The 15,450-nt window shown below is 39.2% G+C and overlaps 1 protein-coding gene across 4 annotated transcripts in view; it reads left to right on the top strand.

The window, feature by feature from the left end:
- LOC150079046 (transcription initiation factor TFIID subunit 4B-like) overlaps positions 1 to 15,450 on the top strand; it is a 634,753-nt gene that overhangs the window by 2,424 nt on the left and 616,879 nt on the right. For all 4 annotated transcript variants that reach the window (XM_090382248.1, XM_090382247.1, XM_090382250.1 and 1 more), the window contains exon 2: positions 10,015 to 10,167. In XM_090382248.1, coding sequence (XP_090238374.1) covers positions 10,015 to 10,167 — 153 coding nt within the window. The remainder of the gene's footprint in view (positions 1 to 10,014; positions 10,168 to 15,450) is intronic.

Raw genomic sequence — 15,450 nt, 5'->3', positions numbered from 1 at the left:
AAAAAATTCCTGTTTCACCCATTCATTCATGGCAAAAATTTGTCTAGTGCAGCCTTGAATTTAAGTTGTCAACTTCCACAACAACTGATGGAAGTTTGTTCCAGCAATCAACCACCTGCTAGCTAAAGACAAATTTCTTCACGTGTCTACAACTGTCTTTCCTCTGTTGGAATTTATACCCCCTCAGGTGTGTAATCCGAGCAAGAGGAAGAATGCCATCAGTGTTGAGCTTGCTCAAACTATTCAAGGCCTCATACACCTCAATCAGATCACCTTTCAGGTTCTTATTCTCCATATACTGCAATTTGCAGAACATAGCCTAGCTTGATTAGATTCATCGTAGTATCTAATCAAATTTGTCAAGCAAGATTTCCCCTTAACAAACCCATGCTATGTCTGAACAATAGCTGCAGTCTTGTCTAGATGATTTTGCATTGCTTCTTTAACCAGTGACTTCATTTCTTTCTCCAGAACAGAAGTTAAACTAACAGGTCTCTAATTACTCGTGTCACCCTTTGTTCCCCCCTTTGTGAATACATTTGCCCATCTCCAGTCTGTGAGGACCTCCCCTGAATCCAAGGATGCTATCATAATTATGGCTATGGATTTGCTTTCTTAATTTGCTTCCTCCCTTATTATAACTGGATAGATGACATCCATTAATATAACTGGATAATACAGTGTGCTAACGAACTTGTTTTCGCAAATCTCTAACAATACCGACAGTCTTATTGCGATGTTTGAGAGTTTATTTTATCGTAATTAGCTTTATTGCACTGCTTGCCACGCATGTAATAAACTAATCACAAACGACTTTCATATGTATGCCATAATAGTGTCACACGTATGTGGCCGACACGGCTTCTCAAGAAATAAAGTAACCAACATAATGTGGTCATATTGGCCAAATATATGTAACATAAAAAAACAGGCCTTTTTTTTTTTTTAAATATTTTAAGCGAAAAATGATAACACCGACATTACAATATTTATTTTAGAATTACTAATCAAATTATTTCCTAAATATTTTTTGGTTCCTGGGGAATTTTTTTCTTAAACTGATGTATGTGCTAAAATAACCACCGGTGACCTGGCAAACTCACTAATCTGGCACTCCACAGGTCCCAACACTTCCGGATTAGTGATGGTCGACCTGTACTAGTATTGCGTTTGAAGTTTTATTGTATGGTGCGGAGACATTGACACTGAAAACTAATGCCTTTGTGATACTAGAAGCATTTGAAATGTGAATATAAAGAAGAATGTTAAAGATACCATGGATGGGAAGGGTGACCAATGAGTGTCCTACAGAGAATTGGAAAAAACTGTAAATTGCTGAAGAATGTAAAGAAAAATTTAAAAAAAATGGTATATCTTGGACACCTGATGCGGAACAAATATGCAATTCCAAGGCTAATTATCAAGGGGAGAATGGAAGGAAGAAGAAACCCCGGGAGAATACGCATATCATGGTTTGATTATGATTATGCATATCATGCATAATCAAGAATTGGATTGGGCTGTACACTGAGCAGCCATTCAGAGCTTCCAGAAACCGAGAAACATTTGTTGTGGTGATCACTGACTTCCGTTAGGAGATGGCACATGGGTGGGTGGGGGGGTGTTATATTTAAAAAATCCGTGATCATTTTTTCTTTCATTATTTTTATCTTTCCTTCTTACTATTTTTTTATATTGCTTCTATGTGTTTATGCGTGTGTGTTATTAAAAGTATATTAAAAAAAATTCGTGGTTATCTTTTCTTTTTCTTTCATTCTTTTTATCTTTTCTTCTTACCATAATTTTTCTTATATTGCTTCTGTGTACGCGTGTGTATATACATTTTGAACACCTAGCTCTAGTAGGAGCAAAAAGAAATAGGCTGGTCAGTTGAACATGAAGTAAAAATTAAGTGTGCAAAAGTTCTCTCTCTCTCTCACTCTCTCACTCAAGACTTGAAGGACTCTGCAAGTCTTTTGGGGGAAAATTTCTATCAGCTTGGTCTACACTTGTAGGTAGAATTTGTTTTGTAGAGACGGATACACTTAAACAAAGGTGATGCAAAAGTTTTTGCCAGTATTACTGAGGATACCTTAAAGGTTCAGGGAAACTGCTAGTTGGGGGGGGGGGGTATAGTGACACGCGTTTATCTTACATTGGTCAAAGTAACTCTAACTCTTGCACATATCTCAAGAGTTCTTATCTGTTTTTCCAACTGGACATATTATCTAGATGTTCTGGGAGCAGAAACGTTTCAAGTGAGTGGGTAGCTAATGCCGGGGAAGAGAGCCTAAAAAACTTCAAGGGTTGTGTTAGGATTGTTAAATATACAAGAACAGTAAATCTTAATTGTTTGTACAGTAACATTAGAAGTGTCGTCAATAAAATGAGCAAATTCAAACTGCTGGTTAAAACAAGTAACGCGGACATAATAGGGCTTATGGAAACGTGGTGCCACCCGGAAATAGGGGATGATGAGTTTTACTACGGCTTGTATAATGTATTTAGGAAGGTTAGGGTAGATAGAAGGAGTGGTGGGGTAGTGCTTCTTATCAGAAGCAGCCTGAGTGCGATGATAGCATTCCCGAAAACTAGCACATTTCACGTGCTAGTATAGAATCTGTATGGTGTGAGATATTTGGAAACAAAGGTATAATGCGAGTAGGAGTGATCTACAGATCAGGTGATTGTGAAGATTATGACGAAAGCCTCTACATGCAAATGGAATTTGAGGCAAATTGATTTCAATTTGCCTCAAATTGATTGGAGTAAATGGGAAGGAAACTCGAAATGGGGAACAAAATTTTTAAATCAACTAGATAACTGTGATTTGTATCAACATGTCAGGGAAAGTACTAGAGAAAAGAATATCCTAGACCTCATCATCACCCATGAATCAAATGACATAACAGGGCTGAGAGTAGAGGAACCAGTAGCAGGAAGTGATCACGGAGTTCTACGGTGGATGATGAAGAAAGAGAGGTAGCAGTAGTAAAAGGCAAAGGAATGGGTTATAATTTCAGAAAAGGAAATTATGATGACTTAAGGTACTACACAGCCTCTGTTAACTGGGTAGATATCGCTCAGAGATCGAATACAATTGAACTGTGTATGCTTTTAAAACATTAATCACAGATGCCTTGAATGCGTATTTATCATTTAAAAAATACTCCGAGGAGGGATCCAAGTTGACTGAATAGTGAAGTTGCCACATTACTTGAGCAGAAAAAGGTGGCAAACAAAAGTTAGAGCAATAAAAAGTACTGAAGCCTATAACAACTACAAGGTGATCTGTAATAGAGCCACAGAAAAGGTTCGACAGGCAAAGGCAGTTTATGAGAAATCGCGAGCAAAGAGGGGAGATAAGGAATTCTTCACATATATAAAAGCTAAGAAGAGCTGGACAAACCAGATTGGACCTTTACGTAAGGGAAAAGGGATAGTATTAAATACACCAGCTGCCGTTTGAGATGAACTGAACAGTTACTTTGCATTGATATTTATAGATGAAAAACCTTTTGTGGCAATAGGAAATTCTGGGGGCGAAGTTGAAAAATATGTAATTAATGATATTAAAATTTCACAAGATTATTTAATGTAAAAACTTTCAAGCCTACAGGCCAATAAGTCTCCTGGAGTTGATGGAATATACCCTGTAATCTTAAGGGAGGCGGCAAGTAAGTGCAATGAACCATTGAGGCTAATTATGCGAGCATCACTAGACTGGGGAGATTCCGTTGGATTGGAAAAGTGCCAGTGTATCCCCGACTAAGACAAACATTTTAACAAAAACAGCAACCCTGTCTATCCCACGGAAAAAACCGAGGAAGCAGACAGTTCCCTGGTGGTGTCCCGAACTGACTATACTCAGAAGTAGGGTACACCAGGCACGGAGACATTTTCAAAGAGCCAGAACATCTTGGTCACAAAATGAGGTGGATGCACTGAGAGATTCTTATAAAACTCTCAGGAATCAGTATACAGCCCTCATAAGAGATAAGAAAAAGGAATGCTGGAAGCACTTGGTGGGAACGACTGGAAACAATAACCCTTGGGGAGTTGTCTACAGAATAATGACCAACAAGCTGCCAAGAGGAGATGTCTTAGAAACTACTGTCAAACCAGATGGAACCCCAACCCTGTGTTGGGTGGATTCTGTAAATAACATCCTAGACAGTATCATTCAGACTGAAACTGGAAATCATTCCGCCACCCAACTCGACATTATAAAAGAAAACACTGAATATGACAATGCCAATATTGAACCTCTGTTCACTATACAAGACTTAGAAATAGCACTATCTAAAACCAAAAACAATAAATGCCCAGGTTTTGACCTCTTAGAGGTTGAGATTATCAAAAAATTAGCAGAAATAGCACCAGATAAATTAATAGCACTATATAATAACTGTATGACAGAAGGTATATTCCCAAAAATATGGAAACAAGCTGTGTTAAGGTTAATCCTGAAAAACCCTGAAAAACTCCCTACTGATCCCAAATCATATAGACCAATAGCCCTACTCCCTGTACTAGGGAAAATATACGAAAGATTAATATACAGCAGATTAGCTCAATATTACACAGAAGCAGGCTTGCATTCCAACAATCAGTATGGTTTTAAGCAGGGCAATTCTACGGAGGATGCCATGCACCACCTACTAACAGCAGTTAAAAACACAGAGGAGAAATATATGCTGGCAATCTCCATTGACTTTGCTGGGGCATTTGATTCACTGTGGTGGCCTAATGTCCTTAGGAGACTTCGCCAGGCAAATGCCCCACAAAACCTCTATAAGGTAATAAACAGCTACCTTACAGACAGAAGTGTCTCAGTACGCACAAGGTTCCAGGAATTGACACGCCCTGTGAATAAAGGCTGCCCGCAGGGATCAATCCTTGGCCCTTTCTTTCGGAACATTGTTCTGGATGAATTTCTGGCCTTGGATCTGGGCCCCGTGGAAAGCCTGGCCTTTGCAGATGACATGATTTTCCTTGTAAAAGGCAACTCACGAGTGGTTGTAGAGCAAAGATCAAATGCCGCTCTCTTGCAGCTGCAGGAGTGGGCACAAATGCACATGCTCAAAATATCGCCTGAAAAAACCAAACAAATACTTCTAAAAGGTAATTTGGACATAAGAAGACGTCCACAAATCAAAATTAACACAATCACTATAAAAATGGTAACAGAACTAAAATATCTTGGAGTGGTCTTTGATTCAAAATTAACTTTTTACCCCCATTTGATCTACTTGGCGAAGAAAGTGCGAAATTATGCAGGTATGATTGCCAGGATCAGTCGAGCAGACTGGGGACTCAAAAGAAAGACCTTGGCAATCATATACCGTGCAATGTTCCTACCTGTTATCACCTATGGAGCCGGTGCGTGGTTCATCCGCTCGGCCATAGTAAGAAATAGGAATAAATTAGAATCGATACAAAGGACAATACTACTCACTATTACCAGAGCATGTCGCACAGTAAGCACACCTGCACTACAGTTGCTGGCCGGAACTCTCCCACTTTACCTGGAAGTAGCCAAAAGAGGCTTATATTATAGATTTAAAAAGGGCATACCCACAGAATTTCTGGGGATAGCCCTTGATACAACCAATACCTTCAATGATGAAAGAAAAAGAATAGCCACAAAGCTCCACGAGCTATGGCAAACAAAGTGGGAGCAGGAAACCAGAGGTCTGGTCACCAAACGGTTTCTGCCACTGGTGTCAATGGTCAGCCCAAAGCCACCTAAGTGGTATGCCCCTGGACTTTTTACATCATTTATATTGACAGGGCACGGCTCCCTAAAGGCGAAACTAACCTCCTTAGGCCTGACCGATGACCCAAACTGCACCTGTGGCGAAAGTGAAGACTGGGCACACATTCTCTATGAATGTATAATATATGACATCCCCAGAACAGAGCTAATAGCACAGATTGGTCCCCTTCCCAGGGGAGAAGAACATCTCTTCATCATAGAAGAGCAAAATTATAAAGCTTTTACATCTTTCACACAGAAAGTTTTCGAAATGCGCAGAGCAATGCAAAGAATGGCAATTCAGCCCCCCAGCAATTAATCAATAGTAAAATTGCCCAAGTTTCCCACCACGCCCAGATGATGACTTAAAAACTGTTAGGGTAGCAGAATTCTGCACCCTGACAGAAACTTGACATAACAAAACTCCCCATGACTACCATGCCATGTGTAGGAACCTGGGGCCCCAAACCAGTGTAGGGGAGGGGGGGGGGGAATGCATGCAGAGAAAGTGAATGGGAATGAGCAGAAGAGCAAATGTAATTGGCCAAAAGAATACAAAGTTAAAAATAACTTGCATTACTTTATATATATTGTACCAACAAACATTTACAAACCACATAAACACTATCACTGCATTCTCCCCTGGCCTGCAAAAAAAAAAAAAAAAAACCTTGCAGCTAGGCCTGCACCACAACTGAAGAATAACAGTAAGTTGCGGTGCCCAGAGAGTGCAGTGCAGAAAGAAAGAGTCGAATAAATGAGATGAGAGCTAGAAGAATGAATAAAAGTGCAAGCGTGAGAGAAAAGAACACAAACCACAAATGCTAAGTTAAGTACACACTAACCCTGGTTTTAATTAGTATTTAAATTTACGCTACCCATCATTGCATCCCCTCCTGGTGTGTGAGAAAAAGATGAATGAGTTGAGTGAAATAATAAAAAAAATAAATAAATAAATAAATAAATAAAAAAAAAAAAATATATATATATATATATAAAAAAAAAAAAAAAATTATAAAATAAGAAAAAAGTATAAAAAAAAAAAAAAATTATAAAATAAGAAAAAAGTATAAAAAAAAAAAAAAAAAAAAAGAATGCAAGTAGAGTGAGAATGCACATTAAGAATGAAGTAAATGTGTGTGTCCCCCCCCCCCCCCCTTCACCTGGTAGGTTCCCCACTGCCAGCTAACATATCCCACCCCCAGAGCGGGTGGGCAGCTGGACCTTCATACCGGATTCGACACTCCTTGGACATGACACCGACGAAGACATTCTGCGGCTTTGCTGCCAACACGCCATTGGCGATCCGAACTGGGTACTCTAACCTGGTTCCCTTTAAAACCCCATCCCCAGGCAGGGAATGGAGGAGACGGATCTCTGTCTCCTCTCCTCCCTGCCTACCCCCCATATTTCGCCTGGTGGGGCTCGTCTCCACTGACCTCTTTGGGGATGTCTACTCTATCCGTCCCTATTCTTCTATCTGTTTCCTCCCCAGTCTTCAATCTCCCCCCCCCCCTCTCTCTCTCTCTCTCTCTCTCTCACTAAATCGACCTAGTACACCCCTTAACAATGCCGCCAAATTATAACCAACGTCTAAATTCTACCGGTTTTGTGCAAATCTCTAAGATATCTAACACTATCAGCTTTTATCTAGCGTTACATGTCTAAATTTAATAACATCAAAATTTTGCCCGACCTATTTGGCCTTTAACACATCTCTTTAGTGTTCAGCCCTAACCAGCGATTTCCTAACAGCAATCCCATTAAGCATTAATGTCAAATGCATAAAATTTTTTTTTTTTTTTTTTTTTTTTTTAAATAGGCCCTAGCCACTGAAATCCCAGGAAACTAGGTGGCAGGACCTGCCAGAGCAAATTGTTGTGATACTGGATACACCCGGCTAGCCTCCACGTGGCAGGGTATGGGCAACGTCGGGCCCCACTAGGGGCCTGGCGGCCAATTAGCCGGATAAACAATGGGCACAACATATCACACTGCACAGACACGACCCACACACTTTCAAGTCTCTGGCTTGACAGTGTACTGTCCTCGATACAGTGAAACACACGCGGAGATGGGAGAAATCCCAGGTGCCGTCTGACACGAACATACCTTATACCTTATACCTTGTATCTCCCCTACGTAAGGGTTGTTCTAAGAGTGAAGTGGGAAATTATCGGCCTGTTAGTCTGACTTCATGGAGGCAATGATCAAGGGCGGAATTCAGGATCATTTGGATAGAATTGAAATTCTCAAGGATACTCAGCATGGTTTTGTAAAGGGGAAATCATGTTTAACAAATCTGGTTCGCTATTTTGAATGAGCCGGATTTAGGAAATAATTTTGACACGGTTTATTTAGGTTTCAGCAAAGCTTTTGACTCAGTCCCACACAAGCGGTTGCTTTATAAGCTGGAACAGGTTGGAATCACTGGGAAAATCCTTAGATGGATAGCAGGATGGCTTCAGGGCAGGAGGCAGAGGGTTTGTTATAAATGGCTTTTCCTCAGATTGGGTTGATGTAAGAAGTGGGGTTCCCCAAGGATCAGTATGAGGACAGCTGTTGTTTTTAATTTTCATAAATGACATTGATGAAGGGATAGAGGGCGTGATGTCGAAATTTGCAGATGTTAAAATTGGTGGAGTAGTTAATGATCACTGTCAAGCTGAGCTTCTTCAGAGAGATCTAGATAGACTTTAGGAATGGTCAGAAAAATAGCTGCTATGCTTTAATCCAACAAAGTGTAAGGTATTACACCTGGGAAACAGTAATCCCAAAATAACTTATTCACTTGGTGGAGTTCAACTAAACCCAGTACTGGAGGAAAGGGACTTGGATGTTACGATACAGTCAGACATAAAATTCTCTGAGCATTGTAAACAGGTTGCAAGGAAAGCCCATGGTGTCCTATCGATGATCTATTGAACTTTTGCAAGTAGAGACAGGGACGTGATAATCCCATTATATGAGGCTTTTGTTAGACCACACATGGAATACTGTGTTCAAGTATGGAGACCGCACCTAAAGAAAGACATCAAGCTTCTTGAAAGGGTGCAAAGATGGCTAACTCTCCTGGTGAGATCAGCAAAAGAGTGTCCTTATGAAGATAGACTTCGAATATGTGGGTTGCAGAGTTTGGAAACTAGACACCTTAGAGGAGATTTGATTGAGGTGTTTAAGGCTCTGAGAGGCATCAGTAAAATGAATGAGGTGAAATTTTCAAGATTATAAATGATGCTAGAACTAGGGGACATAAATTCAAGTTACGGGGGAGGCGGATGTTCAGATTGGACTGTAGGAAGTTTTATTTTAGTCAGCAAGTTATAAATTACTGGAATAAGTTGCCTACTTGGGTGGTAGAGGCTGATGTTTAGGGAAATTCAAAGGTCATCTGAGGGAAATGCATAGGATGATAGGTTTAATTTCCTTTTCTTTTATTTATTATTAGTTTTTTTTTTTTTTTTTTATCATTGTTTTATTCGGGTTTTTTTTTTTTTTTTTTTTTTTGGCTGGTGCAGCATAAGCCATAGGCTTTCTTGCACCATGCGGCTAATGCTAATACTAATCTTGTTTGAGTCAGAACAAGTGTTTCTCCCTGAAACAGTGTCTTCATTGGAATCTTGCAATTGGGCTTAACAATTTGTGATCTGGAACATATTGTCCATTTCAGCATGGATGGCTGTGGAATAGTTTTCTCCAACGGAAGTGCCTAATAATCCCAATGAGTTTGTAACATCTTACTATTGCAACACATTGTTCTCTTTATAGATTGGCTATACATGAAAGGGGAAGAGAGAAATTTCCATTTAACACTTCTGATACGTTCGCTTTCATGCAGGAAGCTATGACTTTGCATATAATTATTGCTTTCCCTTATTATATATTTTAAGTTCTTACAGGGCTTTACAAACTATTTGAGAGAAGACTTTCCACGTTGTGTCATGAGTACCTGTGCAAATTGTTGCAGAATAATGCTAGTTATTTTCAAGAATCAGAATTTCTGTTTATTTTATATTTAATTCAGATAGAATTAGCCTCGTGTATTTGAACATTAAAGACATTTTTTAATTAAAGAAAGCCTTCATTTTGTAGAGTAGCAGTGTGTTTTGCAATAGAGAAAAATGAAGGAAATACCAATTTTATATTTTTTTAATTTATTATAGACTGCCCCTGATGTTGTCTTGAGTAGCAAATATAATATTTTAAATAGCAATTTTTTTGAAATATATATGATTGCCTACTTGTTTGTTTTGCAGAATGCCATAGCTCTTCAACCTGGTCTGGTACACGGAGCAATATTACTTAAAACAGAGAATGGGCAGATTCAGCTTGTAAATGTTGCACAGGGTCTTACATCAAGTTCAGCTAGTACTATTCCAGGAACCACTTATCGTTTGCAGACTGTTCAGGTAAGTTTAATCCCTGTTCAGCTCATTAAGTCATTTCATTTCCAGTTAGAATTAGGTATACTTCTAACAGCTCTCTCCTTAAAAAGGTCATGTGTGAAGCAGATGCAGAAAATTTATTCCGTTTGTCATAGCCTTTACAGAATCGCCAGTGGTTCATATATCATATCTAGGCAATTTGTATTTTGAAATAATTTATAACATTCATGTGCATTTTTCTTCTCTGCCTGTAGTCTCTTAATTTCATCCATATAGATCTAAACATATGATGAAAGAAAGCAAGCTTATGCAGCATCAGCCAAAAAAAAAAAAAAAAAAACCTTCTCATTTCACCCCTCCATTTGTTCCAAATGCCTGTCCAGCTCAGCCTTAAATTTATTTAGGCTATCAACTTCCGCAACAAAAGATGGCAGTCTGTTCCACCAATCAACTACCCACTGGCTAAAGACAAATTTCTGCACATCTATTCTACAACTGTCTTTCTTCATTTGAATGTGCACCCTCAGGTTCTTAATCTGAGCAAGAGAAAGAATCCCATCAGCATTCAGCTTGCTCAACATGTTCAAGGCTTTATACACCTCAGTCAGCATGTTCAAGGCTTTATACACCTCAGTCACCTACTCTCCAGGTGTTGCAATTTGCAAAACTTAAGCCTTTCTTGTTAAGAGCACCCCTTTGTTCCCCTCACCAATCTTCTTGCCCTTTGGACTCGGTCTAACAACTCTACATCCTTCCTAATATGAGGCCTCCAGACCTCTACACAGTACTCTAGGTGTGGCCTGACCATTGCCTTGTATAACGGGATAATCACCTCCCTGTCCCTGCTAGCAAAGTTCCTATATATCATTGACAAGACCCCATGACCTGCCCTGGCCGCCTGTCTGCACTGCTCAGTGAACTTCTAATTTGACTGCACCATTACCCCTATGTCTATTTCACTTTCCACTTTGCTGAGTGTAGTACCACACTGTTGGTGCATTTCTTATTACTAGCCATATGCAGTACTTTGCATTTGTCAATGTTAAACTTCAGTTGCCACTTTTCAGCCCATTTCCCCAATTATCTAGATCCAGTTGGAGTAGCACACTGTGTTTACTGTCGTTAACAATCCTGCTAACCATTGTATCATTTGCAAACTTGGACATTAAACCTGATATACCTTCATCAGTATCATTGATAAATATGCAAGACAACAATGGGTGCAACACTGAATCCTGGGAAACTGTACTAATAACATTTGTCCATGAAGAGCAGTGTCCATTGATTACCAGTCTCTGTCGTCTCTCATTCAACCATCCTTTTATTCATTTTAGCAACTTACCTTAATGCCATATCTCTCCAATTTGTACAGCAGTCTTCCATTTGTAACAGTATCAAAACCTTTCCTGAAATCCAAGTATATGATATCAAACTTATTTTTGGCATTCGGTTCCTTTGTGACCACATCATAGTATCCAATCAAATTGGTTGGACATGACCTCCCTTTAACAAACCCTTGCTGTGTCTTAACTATTACTGCAGTCTTGTCTAGATGATCCTGCAATGCTTCTTTAACCAGTGATTCCATTATTTTCCCCTTAACACAAGTTAAACTAACAGGTCTATAGTTACCTGTGACTCCTTTGGAACCCCCTTTGGGAACCTCCTGCGAACTCAAACTTTTTAATTATACTTAGCCACTTTATTGACTTAATTGTTAAATTAATTTATTTTCTATCAGTAGCTTATAGACCTAGACAAGCTCTGTGGTTTATTTTGAATTTGCAAAGTAAATAATACATCGTGTCCGTAGATTAATCGTTCGTAACTTTCCGCCATTGTTATATGATACGTGTGCACCGAACTAGATAGCATAAGGTGTAACGGAAAACTGGATAGCGAGTATAGTAGTATTAATTAATCAGTAAAATTTATTAATCTTATTAAATTTCATTGTCAATTTAATTGTACTTCAACTAAATAAATATAGTGACCTAGTTTTTACAAACGTAACATAAAAAATTAATACATATAAGTTGGTTTATCAGAGGATAAGAAAGTCATATAATGTAACTCAGAGATTAAATGCGATACCGAAATATATATATATATATATAGTGTTAGTTTAACTTCTGTTCCAGGGAAATTAATGGAGGCACTGGTTAAAGAAGCATTGCAGGATCATCTAGACAAGACTTCAGTTATAGCTCGGACACAGCATGGGTTAGTTAAGGGTAAATCTTGTCTGGCAAATTTGATTGGATACTATGATGTAGTCACAGAAGAACTGGATGCAAAGAATAACTTTGATATCATATATTTGGATCTTAAAAAGGCTTTTGATACCGTTGCACACAGTAGACTGTTTCACAAATTGGAGCATTGTGGAATTGGAGGCAAATTGCTGCTGTGGATAAAGGGGTGGTTGTGTGGGAGAAGACAGAGAGTAGTAATCAATGGACACTGCTCTTCGTGGACTAATGTTATTAGTGGAGTCCCTCAGGATTCAGTGTTGGGTCCATTATCGTTTTCTGTATTTATAAATGATATTGATGATGCTATATCAGGCTTAATGTCCAAGTTTGCAGACGATACGAAGGTTGGCAGGGTTGTTAATGACACTAATGACAGTACACTGCTGCAACAGGATCTAGAAAACTTGAACAGAGAGGTGGCAAATGAAGTTAAATGAAGCAAATGCAAGAAAGCCAACTTATATAGCATCGGCCAAAAAAAAAAAAAAAACACCCACCCTTCTGATTTCACCCATTCACTTGCTCCAAATGTTTGTCCATTGTGCCTTGAATCTATTTAAGCTATCAACTTTTACAACGACAGATGGAAGTTTGTTCCAGCAATCAACCATCCGCTGGCTAAAGGCAAACTTCCTACAACTGTCTTTCCTCAATTTGAATTTATGCCATCTCTTGTCTCCTCCCACTCAACCATCCCTTTATCCATAGCAGCAATTTGCCTCCAATTCCACCCTGCTGCAATTTGTGAAGCAGTCTACCGTTTGCAATGGTATCAAAAGCCTTTCTAATATCCAAATGTATGATATCAAAATTTTTCTTTGCATCCAGTTCCTTTGTGACTACATCATAGTATCCGATCAGATTGGTCAGACAAGACTTCCCTTTAACAAACCCATGCTGTGTCCAAGCTATAGCTGAAGTCTTGTCTAGATGATCCTGCAATGCTTCTTTAACCAGAAGTTGAACTAAAAGGTCTGTAATTACCTGCGACTCCCTTTGATTCTCCTTTGTGGATTAGGGTCTCATTTGCACATTTCCAGGCCATGGGTACCTCCCCCTGGTCCAAGGAAACTCCCATAATTATGGCTAAGGGTTTGCTTACTTCCTTTGCTGCTTCCTTTAATATAACTGGATAGATTCCATCCATCCCACATGCTTTTCTTATGTTTATCTTCAACAATTTCTCCTCCAGTTTTCTTTCACTTAACACAAGGTTATCTAGCTTACTTGCCAGGGTTTAATACACCTCTGGCATTCCCCTCCATGAATAACTTCTCATGTGTGAATGTAGATGCAAAATATTCATTTAGTTTGTTAGCTACCTGAGCAGAATCATCAACAGTTGAACCATTGATATAAAGTGGACCAATCTGATTCATCCCCCTTTCTTCTAGAGTTTACTTAAGTAAAGGACTCTTTCCTGTTTTTCTTTGCATCCTTTGCCAAACAATTCTCGTAATCTGCCTTTGCCTGCCTCACATCCTTTGTGTCTTGGTTACAGACCAGCTTATATCTTTCATAGGCTTTTGTGTCACCTGTTAATTTATATGTATCCCATGCATTTTTCTTCTCTGCCACATGGCTAATTGAATAATATTTCTTAGTTGGTATGAAGAGCCTAGTAGCTTCCAAGAATATTTCTTTGAATGCCTCCCATTTTTAATTTGCTGTTGGTAACGTATAGAATTTAAATACTGTCTCAGACCACCATAGTCACCTTTACGAAAGCAAAAACCCTTCCCTTTACCCCTGATAGTAGTTATCTGTTTGAGTAAATCCCAGCCGACTGGGCCAGCCAGGTGGTCAAGTGCCTGCCTGGTAACCGAAAGGTTGCGGGTTCGAACCCCCCTCGGGCTTGGATCAGAGTAAAATGCAAAAACTTTGGGAGGTGCATTATGATCACAGAATCCGATGTGCCAACAACTAACAAAAAAAAAAAGAGTAAATCCCACTTCCGCACACTATGATCACTGCCACCTAGTGATTCCTTTATCTGCAGATTCTTAATGCATGAAGATTCACTACTGATAATCAGATGAAGAGTATTGCTCCGTCTAGTTGCCTCCCGAACATGCTGCTGTAAGAAACAACCATCCGATAAATCCACAAAAGCCTTGTTAGTGTGTGACTGACTAACCCACAAAAATTTCAATCTATCTCTGGGAATTTAAAATTCCCCATTATAAGACACTGATTTACTGGCCCATTCTATTTCTCTGCACAATTTCTCATTATACTCATCAGATTCATTAAACCTATAACACACACACCTACTCTCATTTTTCCTTTCCTAGTGCTTATGTTACACCAAACAGACTCCACATTGCATTGTCCACCAATATCAATTGAATGCCCTTCCTTAGATTTTGTGTGTTTCTTAACTAACAGCATAACCCCTCCTCCCTTTGTCTTCTTATCCTTTCTGTACAAATTGTACTTCCCAAATTCCAGTTCTGCACTGCTTATGTCTGTGCGACACCACATCTCTGATATCCCAACAATATCTGCCTTTGATGTCTTGACTAGCACTTCAAGCTCGTCAAATTTATTAACTACACTCCTAGCATTGTTATACATGCAACTGTTTTTATTCTTAGTTACTCTAACACAGCCCATGTATTTACTTGTTCCACTATGACTCCCAGCAGTCCTAGAAATCCCCATTGCCTTGCTTTCCAGGCTGCTGCTCAATTGTATTTCAATAGAAGTAGCAGTTTTCCGACCCACCTAACTCTACCTTGATAGCATCAGCAAATATTCTTTCACTCTTTCTATTTAAATGTATCCCATCCCTGTATCCAATCTGGTCTTAGCAAGCATAGACCAGATTGAGAAAAAATTTACCCCTTGAGCCTTGCACATTCTCCCCAGGGCCGAATTGATCAACAAGGTTCTCATCATATACTCCCTCCTATTGTGTCTGTGCAGAATTGCAGACATTTTCAAATTCAACCATTACTCACGGCTTTTTTTCAGCATTGACTTGTACTTGTTAAGTAATTCCACCAGCCTCCTACTCTTAGTATCATCAGTGCCAACATGTACAACAATA

The sequence above is a fragment of the Mastigoproctus giganteus genome, chromosome 10 (assembly GCF_048544385.1).
Source record: "Mastigoproctus giganteus isolate SK-2022 chromosome 10, ASM4854438v1, whole genome shotgun sequence".
NCBI lineage: Eukaryota > Metazoa > Arthropoda > Arachnida > Uropygi > Thelyphonidae > Mastigoproctus > Mastigoproctus giganteus.
The sequence above is the reverse complement of the archived record's forward strand: the minus strand, read 5'-3'. Positions and strand labels throughout refer to the sequence as shown.